Genomic DNA, 20,184 nt, shown 5'->3' with positions numbered 1-20,184 from the left:
CTGGTCAGACGTTGTCACTGAGCAAGGCTGACCGAGGGGAAGGCCTGTGGCTAGGATAGCAGTTCTCAACCTGTGGGTCGTGACCCCTTGGGGGTTGAATGACCCTATCGCAGGAGTCACCTATCAGATATTCCCTTACCATTCATAACCATAACAAGATTACAGTTATGATGTAATAAAAGAAAATAATTTTATGGCTGGCCATCACCACAACATGAGGAACGGCATTAATGCTTTGTGAAGGACAGTATTAGGAAGGTTGAGAACTACTGATCTAGAATAGAATCAAACACTCCTAAACAATTTGGATTTCAGGAGCTAAACCCCTCCAGTCATCCCTAAGAAAGAAAAGCAGTTATCCACCCCTTGCCTCTCCCCGTAGGGGCATGAATGGCAGCTTTGTCATTGGAACGCCCCTCTGGCTGGATCCTTTCCCTGGGCACTGCTCTTTTGTTTTAACTTCTTCAACCAAGGGAACAACTGCTGGTGTAACCCCACTGAATCCAAGCAGCGGGGCTGCTGGAGCTGTGCTGAGCGCTAAGAAGGAGTCACAGCATTCTTGTGCTTTCATTGAGTCCTCTTATCAGTAACTGGCTTCAAACGGGGAGCAAACGCTTCCCACACAAGGCCCGTGCCTACTGGAGCAGAAACTGGAGTTCCTTTCCACCTGCCACCTACACTGAGTGTGTAACAGGAAGTTAATCCTGCTTGGACAAATGAGAAATTCCCTCCTTCCCCCCGGGAGTTTTATGTGCGGCAGCCAGCCTTCAATGGCCACCTCAGAATGAACTTTGAACCAGTTTCCTGCCAAGTTTAATCAGTGACCAGGCCTACCATAGTAGCCAGCTTTAACTTTGAAATTACAGATCTGTTCATACATAAAGGTCTGCATTCGTAACTCGAATTTTTAACTTGAATGATGTGTAAGTATAAGAAGTGCCCATTGGTTTTACTTCTCTCCACATCTTTATGCTCACAAAGAAAAGTGTTTTTATGTATGCATATATATATATGACTTTTTAATATGTATGTTTGTATGTTTAAATACGTGTATTTATATATACAAACATACATAGTAACAAACTAATATTGCCAACCAAGTCACCATCCAGGATTGAGGACTTTGTCACCTACCCAGGCTCCCCTGCATGTTCCTCATTCAGTTTTCACCCTTCCCCTCCCCTCCCCCAGAGATAACTACTGGTTCATCTAACTACGGAACTCAGTCTCTCGTGCCATTTCATTTTCATTAACTCAGATTTTAAAGTAGCTCTGTGGCAAGTGATTGCCATGCTGTGTGAGGCAGGTGTGGGTGGAAATGCCATCTGTAAGGTTCCTGCTGGTCATCCTTGCATTTATTTCTCTTTAGGAGGACATTACCGATATCCCAAAACTTGCAGATTATCTCAAGTTATTTAGGTAAGTAAGTTGAAAGGGCAAAAGAATGCCTTGTAGCAGACCCCCACAAGTAGGGCCTGGGGTTGGGCGTAATTGTATAACCAGCGGGCAGGTTCACGGGTCAAAGGTGGGCTCTGACTTATGGGCTTTGTCACAAGAGTTGTTGAATGAGTTGAACCTTAACCCCCGCCCCATGCACTGGCTGCCTTGAGCGGAGATTTTATGACTCTGAGCTTTAGTTTCCCAAGCTGTAAAGTGAGGAGTATACCTCTTCTTGAGCTTGTTGGGAGCGCTGGATCAAATGGGGCATTTGACGAATGTAGCCTGGTGCCTGGCACAGAGATGCTCGCAGACCAGTGGTATAAACACGAGCAGGTCAGCAAGAATGAACATCTGTATCACAACAGCCTTTCTGCTAGGGTCTGCTCAGGGGGCTCAGGACCCTGACACCATCAGAGAGCTGTTTGGCTGTGTAATCACGGTCTGTTTCTGTTCGTTCCTGGGCCTCCATTCACCTGCTCAGTGTTGGTCAACCTTCTGCCGTCTCTGTTTGTTTTAATGGATGACTGCCACCCTTGTGATAGTGCCAAGGAGTGCTAAGCTGAAAGGAACAAAGCAGTCACTGTGTTGCATTATGGTTTATTGACTTCTCTTAACAAACCAAAACTTCACTGGGGCACCTGGCCTTGAGAGAAATGCAAGTTGCTTTTGACCACACAAGAGGCAAAGGCCTTGCAAAGACTGACTGGTGAATGGTGTCTCCATGAGAAGCAAGGGTCCAAAGATGTCATTTGTCACTGGGTGACTAGGGTTGGTTTGTCTGGTCTTTTGTTATGTTGACAGGGTATGGTCTCAGGTCTCTGTAACTACAATTGGTCAGTCTGATGATACTCAGAGCTTCAGGGAAAAGAATACTTTGATGTGGCAAATTATAGCCTTAGAAAACATGTAAAATTATCTCACAAAGAAATTTCGTTTTCATAGTCTCTGAAGACAGTATAGCTAGCACATCATGAAACAAATGAAGGCAACCCCTTCTTGTAGGTGTTCTAGTGTTTTACAAAGGGATGATGTGTTAAAAAATGACCTGTGTTCTGCTGCCTGGTGGCTTTACTTTTCAAAAACAAGTATCCTACACTTACCATCACTTGTAAGCCACCACCAAAACAGTTTACATAGTTTCTCCCTGGAGGGACCAGTGATTGTGCAATAGTGATAGAATGACCAGGTTTTGAAAGATAGCAATGTTGTGAAGATGGCATTTTGTTGTAGGAGCTGCGGGCCTCTTCCCACAGCCCTGCTCCTGGCCGCCCTGCTAGCTCAGTCGGTAGAGCATGAGACTCTTAATCTCAGGGTCATGGGTTCGAGCCCCACATTGGGCACCAGATGAAGGCAAAGGCGTAAGTCACAAACAATCCCACACCAGTTTGGAATTATGATTAATAGAATGGTTATTTATTTAAAGGGGAAAAAACTTACAGATCACCGTCCCAGACAACAGCCCTCTGCACAATCAGGAAGGGAGTCTAATTGCCAGAAGCGGAGCAGGAAGTAAGAGAGAGCGAGGAGGGAAATGGCCACATTTTTAAAGAGAGAGACCACACCCCAATAGGCTGGTATCTCAGCAGCTATTGGCTAGAGGAGCGGAAGGACCTCCCGCAACAGCATTTCTTAAATTTTTTTTGTATTTTATGTATATGAGTGTTTTGACTGCATCGGTGCGTGTGTGTGTGTGTGTGTGTGTGTGTGTGTGTGTGTGTGTGTGTGTATGTGTGTGTGTATGCATCATGTGCATACCTGGTGCCCACAGAGGCCAGAAGAGGCGTCCGAGTCCGAGGAAATGGAGTTACTGGTGATTGTGAGCTACCATGTGGGTGCAGCAAGTGTTCTTAACTGCTGAGCCAACTCTCCATCCCCCAAAGATAACATTTTAAAAATATTCTGCAATGTTTCCATGGCTACCTTGCTACCAATAATCATGCCATGTATTAAAGAGACAAATGCTGAGGGTGGTGGTGCACGCCTTTAATCCCAGCACTCAGGAGACAGAGGCAGGCGGATCTCCATGAGTTCAAGGCCAGCCTAGTCTACAAAGCCAGTCCCAGGACAGCTAGGACTGTTACACAGAGAAACCCTGTCTCAAAAAACCCAAAACATGACAACTGTCATAGCTCTACACGATCAAATTTAGAGAAGTGGAAGGTAGAAGTAGCGTGAGGGTGTGATCTGGAGTAAGAAGGAAATGGGTGAGGCCTAGGGGATACAGAGCTTATGTCTAAGATAAGCAAGTCCTGGAGGTCTCCGTGTCAAAGAGGAATTTGCTAAGAAAATTAACTGATCTTGCCCTGAAGAGAATGGTGATAAGGAAAACACAAGGAAACTCTGACAGGTTTCTAATATACAGGTGGCATTAAGGGCGATGATTTCACACTGGTACCCCAAAACTCATCCAGATTTGTATATTAAGTGTATAAAACTCTTTACATGTCAAAAAAAAATAAAATTAAAAACTCCTCAATGACAACCATTCCTGATTACAGTACTAAAATAGTAATTTTTAGGCTGTTGTCTTGTTAGAGTTTCTGTTGCTGTGAAGAGACACCATGACCATGTCAACTCTTAAGGAGGAAAACATTAGCTGGGTGGCTCACTTACAGTTCAGAGGTTCAGTCCATCATCATGGCCGGAAGCAAGGCAGAGTGCAGGCAAGCATGGTGCTGGAGAAGGAGCTGAGCGAGATTCCTCCACCTTGATCTGTGGGCAACAGAAGTGGTCTGAGACACTGGTGTGGCTTGAGCATATAAGAGATCTCAAAGCCCACCTTCACAGTGACACACTTCCTCTGACAAGGCCACGCCCATTCCAATAAAGCCTAATAGTGCCTCTCCCTTTGGTGGCCATTTTCCTTCAAACCACCCACAGCTGGCATACAAAATGATGCATTGTGCTGTCTTCCTAACATAAGTGTCATTATACTTTCTTCTCATTCATCTCCCCACCCACCCACCCCCTAAGGAAGTTTTACAAACGCAATAATGGCTGAGGATCGAGTTCAGTGGTAGAGTGTCCACTGTGCCAGGTCCTCAAAACCATAAAAGAAAAGAAAAGGTCTGAACGCTTTTAAAACATGGTAACATATATTTCTGTGTTGGATATCGCCTAATTCAAGAGCTACAGTGAGTTTGAAGTGTACTTATTAAAAATATTAAAATTCTGTATATTCTACTTAACTTTTCTAAGTGAGTGACTGGCTTCAGTGAAGCTGGGATTTAGAAGTTCTGTCTCAACAAACCCTTGCACAGGTAGGGCTCTAGCATCACGATTCGATAATACAGCCGAGGTAAACCCACTGGGCTTTGAGAAAGTAACTGCTTCCTCTCTTGAAATGGGCTTAATGTTTCACTCACTTCATATTTTTGTGTAGAGCTAATAATGTTTTTAGTAGTACAGTGTTACTGCCTGGAAATACTTACACGTTCATAAGGGAGGCAGGTATTCAAAATAGCTTCATGGGTTTTTGTTGTGGTTGGTTGGTTGGTTGGTTTAGGTTTTTTCTGGTTTTTTAAGGCAGGTTTTCACTAAACAGCCCTGGCTGTCCTGGAACTCTCTGTAGACCAGCCTGGCTTTGAACTCACAGAGGTCCACCTGCCTCTGCCTCCTGAGTGCTGAGATTAAAGGCACACACTGCCACCACAAGGCAGATCTTTTGTTTTTTGTTTTTTTTAATTTTACATTCAGACTTCAGTTTCTTCTTCCTCCTCTAAGTTCTCCCTCAATCTTCCCTTTCCTCCACCCCATCCTCTCTATTCAGAAAAGGGCAGGCCGCCCATGGATACCAACAAAACATGGCGTATCAAGCTGCAGTAAGACTAAGCACCTCCCCTTTGTATTAAGGCTGCACAAGGCAACCTGATAAGAGGAATAGGGTCCCAAAAGCCAGAAAAAAATAGTCAAAGACAGCCCCTGCCTCCCACTGTTAGGAGTCCCACAGTGGCGGAGGAAGAACATGGACTCAAGAGGTCTGACTTATGACTTCTGGGCCTTTGCATTAATTTGTGCAACACACACCAACATTTCCCTTCTTGCTTTTGTATGTTAGTGGGCTGGTGTGCAGTTCAGTGGTACAGCACTGAGCATGCCCAAAGCCCTGGGTCTGATCCATATGATCTTTATATGTCTGCTAACATATAAAGACTATCTTATCCCAAGGCCTTACTCCACTGGAAATTTGCAGTGTGTTCTGCCGTTCTGACCGGTGTTTAAACATTTGCTGTACTTTAATTTGCAGGCCCAAGAAGCTAATGTTAAAAGCTTTCAAGCAATACTGGTTTGTCTTTAAGGACACGTCTATAGCCTACTTTAAAAATAAGGAACTTGAACAAGGAGAGCCAATAGAAAAACTAAACATTAGAGGTAAGAGCTTTTGGCACCTCGCTGTGGCATCCAGCGGGATCCAGGAGAACTCTGAGCCCGCTGCTTGCCGCAGCGGCTCCTCCACGTTACAGAGCACGCGCATCGCGTGGGGTCCGTGCTATGCTCTCCCTTGTCACCCAGGCTGTTTCTCATTCAGAAACAGTTGTGTCCAGGCTGGGGCTTGACTCGGTGGTAGAGTGTGGACTTTTGTGCAAGATCCCTGATTCAATCCTAAGCACTAAGATTGGGGGGGGGGGGGGGGACAGGAAATGCCAAGAAATGTTATGTTTCGTTCTTAGTTCCTTCAGCGCGCATTCTAACTGCTGGAAGTGACTAGGAGCATATTGGTGTCTCTGCTTCCTTGGTTATCTGATCAGTCAGTGACCTCGGCTCTGCCATCGCTGCAGCAGAGAATTGCTTCTGCTTTGCTACCTCTTAAATTTTTTATTTATACCAGGAGAGGGGTTAACCTCCTGAGGCAGGAGGATTATGGATTCTAGGCCAGTCTAAGCTACACAGCCAGCCTGGGACACATTGAGATCTTGTCTCAAAATACATACATACAGACAGGCACCAAAAACTACAGAGAAACCCTGTCTCGAAAATAAAAAAAAAATACATAAATACATACATATATACATGCATACATACATATATACATTTATATATATATAATTTCTCCTTACAAGATAGCCAATATCATCCTAAAAATGAAGCCAATTGAATTTTTAAAGAAAATAATAAAATCATCTTCTCTGTCCATGTTGTTTATAAACCTATTTAATTTTCCTTTAATTATTGTTATTGGCTGCTCCTCTGGCTTTGGCTTATGGTCATGTCTTTGCTGCAGATGTACGCGGGTATTTATTACAACAGATTTCCCAGCCCTCAAAGTTTCCCCCTGCTTTTTGTTCGTCAGGCTGTGAGATTGCACCAGATGTGAATGTGGCGGGGAGAAAATTCGGAATCAAGTTACTAATCCCCGTCGCCGATGGGATGAACGAAGTGTATTTGAGATGTGACCATGTAAGTACAGCCATGAAATCTCATCTGTTCCTCTGGATTAAGACAGAGAGCAGGGGTTGGCGAGATGGCTCAGTGAGAAAAGGCACCTGCTGCCAAATGGGATGATCTGAGTTCGATCCCCAGGACTCAACAAAGGAAGGAAAATGCTAACTCCCCTAGGTGATCTTTTGATCTCCTCCGCTCATACACCAGAATACACACGCACCCACCCCTAACACACACACACACACACACAATACATGAATACATAAAAAAATTGAATCCTGAGAGCAAAACACACAGATGCTTGTTGATGTACATATAATGGACTCGATCCCATAAACACATCACAAATTAAAATTACCGTTCAGTCAAAATTGCACTTTAAACACCTAACCTACATACATCCCAGCTAAACCTACCTCAGGCATGGTCAGAACATACAGTAGCCTACACATAGGCTAAATCGCCGAACCCAACACCTATACCATAGTAAGTACTAAATACTCTATGTGATGTACTGAGTTCTATACTGAAAGGGAAAAAGAATGGTTGTGAACCATGTTTTCACCTCACAGCAAAATCGAAGGCTCCTCTATAGAACTGCAGGAAAGAGCAGCCCCCTAGAGGTAGTAGGTAAGTAGTGTTGCCCCGATGTTCTGAAAGCGTTTGAATGTCCACTGGGGGAGTCTGATGTTCCAGGCTGATAGTAGCTGGCTGCATCTTACTGAACTACAGGTCTACCTAACCTTGGCTCCTTGTTTCAGTCTGAGCTGACTTCCTTCTGGGTCTCAGGATGCCTGGTGCAAGCGTTCAAGAGTAATAGAAACTGCCACTCACTGGTTCCAATCCCGTCCAAAGCCCTGATTGCCTCCTTAGAGTTAGAATCTTTACCTAGGATAGATGGGGATACAAATAATACATAAGGCTGGGAGGGGTGTTCTTCATCGTGTATGTCACCATGTTATGAAGGCGGAAATAGTACCTAGGAAGTTCTTGGGAAATTTGGGGCTTCGTTTGTCTGCACTGCTCAGACGTCTTTGTCTCCTCACATCATTTTTGCACACAAAGTTCCTTTTGCAAAAAAGAAAAAAAATGACAGGATACGTTTCAAAACCTCTTACTGGGTGTTCCCCTCAGTGGGTGGCGGTCACTCAGAGCGAGTTCCACGTCACATCTTTCCTTGATTGAGAACAATAGTTTTGTATCATAGCCCAAGGCCTCTGTTGCCTCTCACCCCTTTGGCTAAGATCGACTACGGAGCCAGTCTCTGCTGGTCTGTGACAACAAGGTAGCTCCCCTGGTGAACTTGCTTCTAAACCCTCTCTGCCTTTGTTTCAGGAGGATCAATATGCCCGGTGGATGGCAGCCTGCGTCCTGGCATCAAAGGGTAAAACCATGGCAGACAGCTCCTATCAGCCAGAGGTCTTCAGCATCCTTTCGTTTCTGAAGATGAAAAACCGGAATACATCGCTTCCGGTGGCTTCCAGTGTCGAAAGCATGGATATGAACCCGGAATGTCTAGTATCACCTCGCTGTGCAAAAAAGCACAAGTCTAAACAGGTTCTCACCCGCTTGGTTGTTTGTATACAGGAATTAACACTCTAAAATAAAAGGAGGAACTCCATTCAATTAAGGCCATCATCATGAAAATTAGGCTAAGGGAGAAATTTGACAGTGCCCTGGGAAGTAGATGATGGGGCAGAATTACTGTTGATTTTGTTAGAGATTATTTTACTACTGACTGAATATAGTAATAGTTTGGCGTTTAACTTAATTAAGGATAAAGCCATTAAGGACAAAATCATGCTCCCATAGAATGGGTTAGAGGTTGCACAGGTGAACCTATTCCAGTGGAATCACAATGAAAAGTGAGAGCCAGATGCACGAACCTTAGAAGGGTGCGTGTGTTGACTGAGCTTGGCCCTCCTCTACTCAATGACTTTCACAACTCTGCAAAAGGGAGAAAGCGAATTAACTACCTAGTTAGAATTGATAGGATGGGCCACCTGCGCAGAGTTCAGTGGAGCCCTGTACTTTCCGCTCTCACTGGGGATCTAGAGCGAGGCGAATGATTAGAAAGCAATCAGCGAGTGTGAAGCCGGTCTGACGCCTCCCGTTTCTGCTTAGCTGGCAGCCCGGATCCTGGAAGCTCACCATAACGTGGCCCAGATGCCTCTGGTGGAAGCCAAACTGCAGTTCATCCAGGCATGGCAGTCCTTACCGGAGTTCGGCCTCACCTACTACCTGGTCAGGTAATTCCAGAGTCTGCATGCCTTTCACTTTCCCTTCAGCCATCGATGGCTTCCTGGAAGCCTACTCTGTTCTCAGAATGTCAAGTTCTTCTTGTTTAGCATGTTTCCATTTCACTAAGGGCCCCGGTACTCTGGCTGGCCCTTGAGAATCTTCCATACCTTCTGCTAGTGAGTAAACCATCCCTAAAACTCAGCTACATATAGGGAAGGAAATGTTGAGATTTTATAAAGAAGTTTTGTTCTTTTAGGCTAACCACCTGTGCCAAACCAAAAGGAGAATCTCAGCTCTTGCGTCTGTGTACCTGCGACCTTCCTCCATGTCCTTTCTCTCCCTGCTACGTGTCTCACGGTGTGACCCATGTGTGGCTTTATAGAGTTTTGGGTTTCCAGACAGATGCCCTAGCAAACAGATCTATCGTGTCCCCCAGCCTTTCCAGACAAGACACTGTTCCTGTGGATCACTGAAGATTTCTGGTTCTGAATGTCTCGTGTGGGGCTCATCTATTATTACCTTCTTGTAGTTTACAGATGAGAAAACGGAGTTATGTAATTTGTCCACGTTCAGCCCGAGAGTCAGGGACACCGACATCGGTAATCTGCACTGGTACAATGACTCTGTCTAGCGTATAAAGTATGGTTCTCCAAAATGTGTCCATAGACAGAGCAGTGAGAGACCCACACTGCTTTTCAGAATGCTGGATTCCCCTCATCATTATTAACCATCTGGGCACACATGCATAGAATGAAGGTCAGAAACTAGATCTAACATCTTAAAGTATTTTAATATTACTGCCCAGGAGCGGGAACTGAGCGTCAGCTAAAGTGTCCTCCTCTAGACGCAGATTGCTTACTGTCTTTTCTTCTGAGATAATTCAGAAATGTCATGAGGTCACCTTTGAGAAACTGTGTGTGGGGGCAGAGAGCTGGCCCAGCAGGTAAACGCTGTCCAAGCCTGGTGGCCTGAGTTCCCTGGAACCCACATAAAGGTGGAAGGACAGAGGGACTCCAGAAAGTTGTCCTCTGATCTTCACCCACACACATACATCACGTGGACAAACAACAACGAGAAGTTACTTTAAAGAAGTTACATATGAGTAACAGTTGCTCTCTTAATACTGTCATTTCCAGATTTAAAGGGAGCAAGAAAGATGACATTCTGGGAGTTTCCTACAACAGGTTGATTAGAATCGATGCCGTCACCGGGATTCCAGTTACAACATGGAGATTCGCCAACATGAAGCAGTGGAACGTCAACTGGGAGATCCGGCAGGTAAGGCGGGAGCTTCCGATAATACAGGCTGACCCACAAGCATACATTCTCGGAGATTCTCGCTACTCTGTTTCTTTAAGTTGCCTTTGCATTGAGAACTCATGAGCCAGAAACATGTAGTAGCAGCCTATTGAAATGTTACCATACATTTCTGAGCCATCTCCTAACAAATCTAGGCCCAAAGTTATTCACTTAACACTACCAACTGACGTAGCTCTGTGAAGACTTCTCTGCAGGCAGATTGTAGAATTGCTGTACAGTTCGTTCCATTTTCATAAACTCACCCTAGGATTATATATGGTTGAGCACAATCTTTGCTTAGCAGAAACCACCTTCGATGAAACCCTACACAAAACAAAGCCGAAAAAGCCTCCACTAGGCCTGGAGAGATTGCTCAGAGGTTAAGATCACTAACTGTTCTTCTGAAGGTCCTGAGTTCAATTCCCAGCAACCACATGGTGGCTCACAACCATCTGTAATGAGATCTGATGCCCTCTTCTGGCCTGCAGGTGTACATGCAGACAGAATACTGTATACATAATAAATAATAAAGAAAACTTTAAAAAAAAAAACTGCCAAGAGCTAGGACTGCCTGTGGACCCAGCAGCTCAGTTGCCTATTGAAAGCAATAGAGATACCCAGAGATGGCCAAAAAGCCTTGTCTCATAAGATGAGCTCTTGAGCCCACAGCTGTGTAATGGCTGCCATCACTTTACATCCTAGAAACTATATTTAGGCCAATGCCAAGCATACATCATAGAAAATTCTAGATAAAGTTAGAAGTGCCTTAGAATCCTGCTGATAATGCAGAAGAGTTTGCTGCTGCTGATATAAAGTCCGTCTTGGGATGGTGGGGTGACTCAGTGGTTAAGAGCGGATGCTGTACATGCACAAGGGACCTGAGTTTCAATCCTGAGCATCCATGGAAACCATGAGGCTGACAATAAACGCACGTAACCCCAGCATTGAAGGGTGAAGTCAGGACATGCCAGGAGCTAGCTGCACAGCCAAGCTACTCAAACATGGAGCTTTTGTTCCACGAGGGACCCCGTCTTAAAGGAATAGTAGAGAGTAATAGAGGAAAGCACCTGACCCTGTCCTCTGGCCTCCACGGGGTGCACACAGGGGCACGCACATACCAACACACACCTCAGCACACACCAAAATAAACCCATAAGACTCAATCTTCCGTTGCTCCTTTTCCAGTCTCATTTTCCTGAGTGAGAACCAGCAGCGTGACAGAGCAGTGAGAGACCCACACTACTTTTCAGAATGCTGGATTCCCCTCAGCAAGATTACCTGCCTGGTCACGCATGCATAGAATGGAGGTCAGAAACTAGATCTTAAAGCATTTTAATATTACTGCCCAGGAGCGGGAACTGAGCGTCATTCATTTTTAAAGTTCTGCAGGGAATTCCCAGGGTGGAAATGGGCCATTCTCTACGTCTTCTAGTTTTAGAACTTAGAACGTCCGTGGAGGAAAGGCTAACAGGCAGCCGCTGCTGGACGACAACTAAGGCAGGCCTTCTGTTCTCTATTAAAGAATCTGCACTCCACAACGGTGGCTCACACCTATAATCCTAGAACTCAGGAGGCTGAGACTGGAGGATCGCTGCAAGTTCAGGACTTCCAGCCTAGGCTACACACAGTGAGACCTCGTCTTAGAGTGTCCACAAAGCTAGCCGGCGGTGGTTAAATCTAGCTAGCGCACACCCTTCATCCCAGCATTCGGAAGGCAGAGGCAAGCAGATTTCTGAGTTTGAGGCTAGCCTAGTCTACAGAGTGAGTTCCAGGCTACACAGAGAAACCCTGTCTCTAAAAAGCAAATGAACAAACAACAAAAAAAGAGAGAGTCCACAATGCTTCTTTCCCCTCCACACAGAGAGTGACTGGGACTTTCTTACCTCTAAAAGAGCAAAGACGCGCATCAGAGCTAATACCACAAGGGGGCGCAAAGAGGCAAGGCATCCTTCAGAAAGCCCGTTTTCTGCACGGTGTTTTGGGGACTATCTCCAGCCTAACAGCCGCTTGCTTTCTTGGCCTTCCTTGTCAGGATTTAAGGTTATTCGTGGCTTACTTTTCCAGGTGGCAATCGAGTTTGACCAAAATGTCTCCATCGCGTTCACCTGCCTAAGTGCAGATTGCAAGATTGTGCACGAGTACATCGGGGGCTACATTTTCCTGTCCACGCGATCCAAGGACCAAAATGAAACGCTCGATGAGGACCTCTTTCACAAACTGACTGGCGGTCAGGACTGAAGTGAAGCAGGTCTACTTGGCTTCTGTGGATCTAGGAGACCTTCCAGGATGGATAGGACCTGCGCCTTTCCCAGTGTGTAGACTCCAGACTTAACGTATGCTTACCACCAGATGCCCAGCTCCTTGCCTCATCCGAACTCACTGCGAGCGCAGGGAGCACACCGCTGGCCTGACTTTGCCTGGAACTCCCAGCAGTAGACTGGGCTCCTGCTGCTTTTCCTATATACTGGGTGGGGAGAGAGGGGGGTGCTACTCTGACTGCTCTAAGGCCCAACGCGGTTGGTTCTCCAGTTCTGTGGCTTTGCAAGCACCTGTATGGAATTAGCAGTTGACCTTCTGCTTAGTTGCCTCGCCGTAAGTGAGTGGTGAGAACAGAAGGGTCACAGCGATGTGTCTGTCGCAAGTCCACATCTCATTCTGAAAACTCGGGTCCTTCCTTGACAAAAGCGATTGCGGCTCTCATCTCGCCAAGATGGCAAATGGAGTCTAGACACGCCTTTTCTCTGGAAGTCAACGAGAGGAGTGGGGCGGATCAGGGTTACAGCGGTCTTCAGCATCATCAGTCTACAGAGACTGTCGCATCTGTCCAGATGACCATGGGCCATCTGGTTAATCATTGGTCCTCACATTATTGCTGACACTAGAAGCCCCTTTCCTAGGGAATCCCATAGACACATTGAAGTCCTTCTTAAAGACGTGCACTGAAGGGAAGCCCATTCTTAGCTGACATCTATGGCTCAATGACTTCTCTTCTGGGCTGAGTCTCGAGAAAACGGGCCCAGTTCTCTGTTAATGAAAACCACCTTCCATGGAGCTGGAAAGGTGGCTCAGCAGGTAAGAGGGCTTGCTGCTCTTCCAGGGGACCTTAACTGAGTTCCCAGTGCCCTAGCTCTCGGGATCCGATTCCTTCTACCGAACTCTGTGTGCACCTGTATTGTCATGCGCATGCCACACAACACACACACGTGTAATTAGAAATGACTCAGAAAGACAAAAGCACCCCTGACAGGATTCAGAATCCAATCTCAGGCCTCCATCCCAACCGAGGTAAGGAAAGGAGGGCAGACCTGTTCCTGGAGCCCACCACGCTGAAGCTCTGAGAACTAATGACTGGCTGCCTCTAGAGCCCTGGCTGGTCTGCGCAATGAGAAGTGGCCGTCCCGTCCCCTCAGCGGAGGTCTGGGTGTGGAGTCTGTGTCTACGATTCTGGGCGTTTTTCCCTAAGCAGCTTCAGCTTTGCAAATCCCAAGCCGACAACAGCTTCTTGGGGGCTGCTTTTTTGCGAGTCATCCTTGTCCTGCTACAGTCCTTGGCAGCTGCCTGAATGTCACAGTCTGGTTGTCCAGCAAGAGGGAATGAGTGGGTTTTGAGTAGGTGGGACGCAGCACCAGAGCGAAAGAGAGATGTTTTCTTCTGTTCATGCACAGCCTTTCTCCTTCCACATGAATTCCAAACCACACAGATAGAGAAAGGGCTCTGCCTGAACTCTGCCAACCTCCTAGGTGGCACTCTCCAGGGACCTGGCTGGAACTCAGAGCGCTTTAAGCCTCAGCTGTTGCTTTCTTTCCCAACCAAGCCACCTGGGAAGTGAGAGTTCTGCAATCCCAGGAGTCAGGAGACAATCCTGGCTGGAGGCCACAGACCTGAGCCAGAGGAACCTTCTGGAGGTTTCTTTCAGCCTCTCCTTAGAGATGTGTATTCATGAGCCTTCAGGCGTCCACTCAGTTTCTGAGACTCAACTTAGCTCAGAAATGCTTTAGGCATTTGGAAGTTCTGGCTCCCATCACAAAGAACTTAGTTTGGAAAGTTGTATGCAGACACCATTGTTAAATGAACGCAGTGAGCACGGCGGTGGTTATTCCTCTGCTGTCCTGGACTCTACTGTTTGGAGCCGAGATGGGAGGCTGGGTGTAGCCCACACACTTGAATCCCAGCACTCAGGAGGCAGAAGCAGGCAGACCTCTATGAGTCCGAGGCCAGTCAGGGCACCATAATGAGACCGTCTCCCAAACATAAACCATTTGCATGCAAGCGTCTAGATAGATCTTTCAGGCCCTGGTCACAACGACCTCATTGACTCCATGTCACCTGATGTCACCAATGTCAGCTCTACTTGCCTAGTTTACCCAAACCCAGGCCTTCAGGTCAGTCCCTCCTTAACTTTTCATGGTTGGCTGACATTTCCATGAAATCCTCAGAGGAACTGGCTACATTCTACCCAAACTTCATGCAGTTTTGAGTAGTGTTTCTCCTGTGGCTCCACGGCAACATCTCAAAGGAATAAATTGGTGTGAGAAGCAAACTTTAAAGGCCACTGCTCCAAGAAACAACTTTGTTCTTCCTCCTTCCCTTCCCTTTAACATGTGGGTACAAAAGGTCAGGTCATTGTCCTCAGTGAAACTTTAAATTAATGTGTGCCCCCACCACCATTTGCTGTATTATCTGCCATGGATATTGAAATCTGTATTGTATTATTTATGTGACTTTTAAAATTGAGTTTTATATGGGTTTGAATATAGTCCAGTTGTGTCTTATCTGGCCTTCTGTCTGTTTAAAAGTGAACATTTTCTCTGCTATGGAAGAAGAATCCAGGCTGGTTGAGCCTGGACATCTGCACACCAATGTTCTAGCTCCTCCAGGCACTAGAACCTGGGCTTTCTTAACCTGTGTTTTCAGCTCTTCCCTCACTGACGAGCATTAGGTTTCCTGTCCCGTCCTTACTATGGCCTGCATGTCCCTTTCTAGATCTTGATAAACCATCAGCAAACAAAGACATTCATATCCAGAGAAAGGAAGAGCCAAGGCCTCCACTTTCCCTAGATGGATGCTGAGGGCACCTCTTTATTTGATGGATAACGGTCCCACATAGGTAAAACCTGTGCTTTAGAGGCTCCGCCCATGAAATTTTCACATCAGTCCATGGGGCAGCAGGACAAGTAGAGCTTGTTTTACTGTTCTGCTGACAGAAGAAAGCTCATGGGGGAGCTACCCTGAGGTCACATGGCTGAAAGGCAATGGAACCAGGATTCAAAGTCAAGTTGGTCAACCTTCTCCCACCCTGCTCAGCTTTGAGGCACTAGCCACCTGCCACGTGTCCCCCACTCACAGGGCCACTGTGACTCAGTGTCCACCACTCCCAGTCACCAAGTCAACATCCCCACGTCAGACTGATACTGGCAGGAAAGTGTTACCAGCCTTGGGAAAGTGGCCGTCTCAGAGTTAGACAGGCGGGTAGAGGTGAACCAAGGAGTCTAAGTTAGATGGGCGAGTAGAGATGAACCAAGGAGGTCTGAGAGACAAATAACTCACTTAAAAAGTTTCTTTTTAAAAAAAAAAATGGGTTTTGAATCCTAAAAAGTAAGGGAATGAGTCTTTTCATTTGAAAGCTAGTCCTTGAGTCGGTGGCCTTAGAATCCAGGGTGTTTTGCAACAGTTATTTCCTGAAGCAATGGGAAAACCATCTAATTGGCCTGAGGATGTATCTCGGTTAGTATGCTTCATGTCTAGCGAGCATGAAGCCCAACTTCAAAATTTACCCGTAAAAATCTAAACCTAAGAGTACGTGGTAACTTCCCAGACTTCTTTGCAAAGGAAACTATCTTGCTCAATGAAGAATGGGACCCTAATAATTAAACCATCCCTAAGCCCAGAATCACATGAAACCCAGTCTTAATGCCACCTCCAACATTTTATGATCACATGACATGAAAAACTGGGCCCTAAGGAGGAGGCAGGGTCCTTTGTGAGGAAGCAGAGGACTTCTGAGAAAGGTCCCAAAGTCTATGGGGTATGATCCAAACAATGTGTCATCATGAGGGCTTGGTGTCCCCCATACAGGCTAACAGGGAAGGCACTGTGCTGGCAGTGGGGGGAGGTAGTTTGAGTGCAGTGCCTGGCTGGATCCCAAGTGTGCCATATGGCTATCAGGAGAGAGCAAGGGCACTGCTCTCAGCATCATAGCATTGTAACGGTGGGGTATTCTTGGAACAGAAGAGGGCAGGGGTCTTTACAAAAGAGACTAGATCTCTGTGTTGTCACTCAATCTTCTGGCTGCCCTCAAAGAATCAGGATTAGAAATCAGGCCAACTTCTGACAATCACAGCTACATTTTTTGAGAAAGCCAAACCAGTGTTTCTTTTCCCAAAGATACGCACTTTCAACGAGGATTTTTCTCACTGCTGTTAAAGGCCATTTGTCGAGTATTAAACCCCCAAAGATTTCAAGCTGAGGCCTTGCTACTCAAAAGGTAGTCCTCGACCAGCACATCTGTCAGAAACACAAGACCCAAACCAGGACAGAGTCAGCAAGGCACTATAAGGCACACGGCAAGAGGCTGTGCAAATGCCAACACAGCCTTCTCATCTGGGCCAGCTCATCTGGCTAAGAAGACAGGCGCACTGTTGCCAAATATGCCCCGGAGCAGGAAAGATACCAGGAAGATAAGTAGCTATGCAAAGCTCCCTGACAGTGGATGAAACCAGCTTCTACAAAGAGCAATCTCAACAATATAACTCTCAGGTCATCACAGCGTGATGTGGTATATCCTTCTCTGTGCTATGAATATGTTTTATGACCATTGGTTCATAAAGAAGCTGCTTTGGCCTATGGCAGGACAAACAAACATAAAGGGAAAAAGAAGGTGGGGTCTGGGAGACGCCAGCAGCCAAAAGGAAAGCAAGGTGTGAGGTAACAAGCTGTGAGCCTCGTAGTAAAACATAGAATAATAGAAATGGGTTCATTTAAGTTGTAAGAGCCAATTAATAATAATCCTGAGCTAATAGGCCAAACGATTTGTAATTAATATTAAGCCTCAGAGTGGATATTCAGGAACTAGTGTACGGGAGAGAGACCTCCAGTTACAACACAGAGAGACTGATTTTGAGAGAATGACGGGGAGATGCCGATATAGTAAGGGCTGTCACTTGTGCTTCGTGCCTCCCACAAGCTCTCTCCATTCATCCCTTCAGTCAAGGATGCATACAAGCCCCACTGCACAAATACAGTATCGGTGTGCTGGTAAAGGCTTAGGAATGCAGATTTGCTGATTCCTCTGACGTCAAGACTCATGCCACAGCTAATGCCACAATAGTGGACCCATGCTTGGAAGGAGATGTAACCGTCAGGTGGCCCAGCTAAAATAATCCAGCTCCAGTACACAATGGGATTGTGCATACAAGTCAAGCCGCTTGTCTTGGTTACAAGCTAATATAGAGGAAACAAGGCTTTGAGTCCTTGTCTTCTGAACTGAACACTGATCTTGATTCTCAGTGTGAATTTAAGGCTCCTATGCCAGGAATCCTAGGTGTGTTTATTCATAATAGCATCTTTGTGGGGCAGGGAAAAGTAGAGAATAGTTCTGTTACCTGGGACTCTACTTGGTTTGGGCAAAACACACACACACACAGAGAGAGAGAGAGAGAGAGAGAGAGAGAGAGAGAGAGAGAGAGAGAGAGAGAGAGAGAGAGAGAGAGAGAGAGAGACTTTTCTAATAATGCCCTTGGAAGCCTGTTAGCAACCTATAGCCCCAAACCTGTGTTGAGCTGCATCCACGGTCTTCTCCTCCCCTATCGACCAGGCTCTACTCAAATATGTTCCCAGTTATGTTTGGGTACAGGAGGCAGGGCCCAGCCCAGGTTGAACTATTCGAGGGTACATGAATAATAAGCATAACTATGTCCTCATGTGAAGTTGTAGGGGAAATTTCCTTTTTATTATCTTATGCCTCAGTATAGTTGGAAGCACATGTTTATAGCAGATGCACTATGGAAAGGGCACTGGGCACCATGCAAAGGCTTCCATAATCCAAATCTATTCATTAAAACAGAGAACCTGCCCACTCTATGCTTCTTAGCAACCAATGCCTTCTCCTCTTGAACTCCGTAAAAGGAAGCCCCAAACAATAGTCAGGGACCTCGAGTATTGTCACTCGTCATGATTTGCTGTCAATCCTGACAGTAGAGTCCTCTCTGCCCTGCCTTCCGTCCTGTAAGATGAAATAAACTCTTTCCTCCCAAGTTGTTCATGGTCATTGTGTTGGCTAACTTTCTGTCCGCTTGACATAAGCTAGAATCATCAGAGAGGAGGGAGCCTCAGTTGAGAAATGATTCCATAAGATCTGCTGTAGATCACTTTCTTATTAGTGATTGATAGGGAAGGTCCCAGTCCACTGTGGATGGTGCCATCTCTGGGCTGGTGGTCCTGTATGCTCTAAGAAAGCAGCACCCCTCCATAGCCTCTGCATCAATTCCTGCCTCAAGGTTCCTGCCCCCTTTGAGCTCCTGACCTGACTTCCTTCAATGATGAACAGTGTTGTGGATGTGTAAGCCCAATAAATGCCTTCCTTTCCAAGTTACTTTTGGTCATGGTGTTTCATCACAGTAATTATAACTGTAACTACGGCTATCATGGTCTTTCTCACAGCAATAGGAACCCATAAGTCACCTGAAAACACCTAACTCAGGCACTGACCATGGCTAGGGAATACTTGAGTTAATTTTTTTTTTTTGCAGCATACATTGAGATGAAATTCATAAAGTCATGGAATTTCCCCCTCCAGTTACTTTATATTAGACTTAAAATGCCAAATTTTCTACTAAACAACTCCTCAGATGCCAAGGGTCGCACAACTCCTCAGACGCCAAGGATCACTGCACTTGTCCAGCATGGCGCTCATTTGCAAGCCTGGCTCATGGGGGAAGGGATACCAAACCCCAACCAGAGACCTGCAACAAACCCTTGGTTGGCCCAAACCTGGATGTTGCTTGCAAAGGGTTGATGCCAAATCACACCAGAGAGCAACAGCTCTCCCTCGGGAACCAAGCCCCTTTGGGGAATAATGTTGTTCTAACCTTTTCCTCCCTCTATAGCTGACTTTGGAAATCAAGGAAGGCAAATGACCAGTGGGGTGCTTGGGAAAGGGCTGTTAAATAACCCCCTCCTATAACCCGTAAAATAGAATCACAGACACACAATCACTGGGAGGCAGGAAATGAACAGGTGTGTGGTCAGTCAGATATGAGGCCATCTGTGAGCCATCCCCTGCCTCCTATTTATAGAGGAGAAGAGGGACTGAGGGAGATACATTTGTATTCTGTTTTAAAGATGCTTTCATACTGCATATCATAAAAAAAAAGCTAAAAGTAGTAGCTTAGCCTGTGTTAACGGTCTATGTGTTTTGAGTTACTGCCACCTCTAGTCCAGATGACTCTGGAAAAGTACAAAGTTGTCACCACAGACATTAAATTAACTAGACTCAGCATTTTGAGAAGTGCCTGGGCCCAAACATCCACAGGAGGAAGGAAGAGGGCAAGGAAAGGTAATGAGAGTTTAGCCATCATAACTCTCAAAAACAAGGCTGACCTCCTGACCAGACTGACTTCCCGATCCCTACATATAATGTGCCTTCTGGCAGTGAGATGCAAGACAGATCTGTGCATGTTAATCCACTGTCCTCTCAGATGGCCAGCTCTCTGAACAAAATTCCACTTTAAAGACTCAAACACTTGGGATCTTAAGCCTTTGAACCCAGCAAAGTGAAAATGGAGACAGAAATATAAGGTGGGAAGAGACAGGGTATCACCCCCA

The 20,184-nt window shown here is 46.0% G+C and overlaps 1 protein-coding gene across 1 annotated transcript in view; it reads left to right on the top strand.

Moving 5' to 3' along the window:
- The window catches only part of Fermt1 (FERM domain containing kindlin 1), a 37,993-nt gene extending 22,859 nt beyond the window's left edge, over positions 1–15,134 (top strand). Inside the window, exons 9-15 of the mRNA XM_075962273.1 lie at positions 1,370–1,419; positions 5,687–5,811; positions 6,731–6,837; positions 8,158–8,379; positions 8,947–9,071; positions 10,200–10,341; positions 12,427–15,134. Coding sequence (XP_075818388.1) covers positions 1,370–1,419; positions 5,687–5,811; positions 6,731–6,837; positions 8,158–8,379; positions 8,947–9,071; positions 10,200–10,341; positions 12,427–12,600 — 945 coding nt within the window. The 3' untranslated portion in view covers positions 12,601–15,134. The remainder of the gene's footprint in view (positions 1–1,369; positions 1,420–5,686; positions 5,812–6,730; positions 6,838–8,157; positions 8,380–8,946; positions 9,072–10,199; positions 10,342–12,426) is intronic.
- Positions 15,135–20,184: the final 5,050 nt, after the last annotated feature.

The sequence above is a fragment of the Microtus pennsylvanicus genome, chromosome 2, assembly GCF_037038515.1.
Source record: "Microtus pennsylvanicus isolate mMicPen1 chromosome 2, mMicPen1.hap1, whole genome shotgun sequence".
Classification (NCBI taxonomy): Eukaryota; Metazoa; Chordata; class Mammalia; order Rodentia; family Cricetidae; genus Microtus; species Microtus pennsylvanicus.
This window is presented reverse-complemented; position numbering and strand designations above follow the sequence as displayed.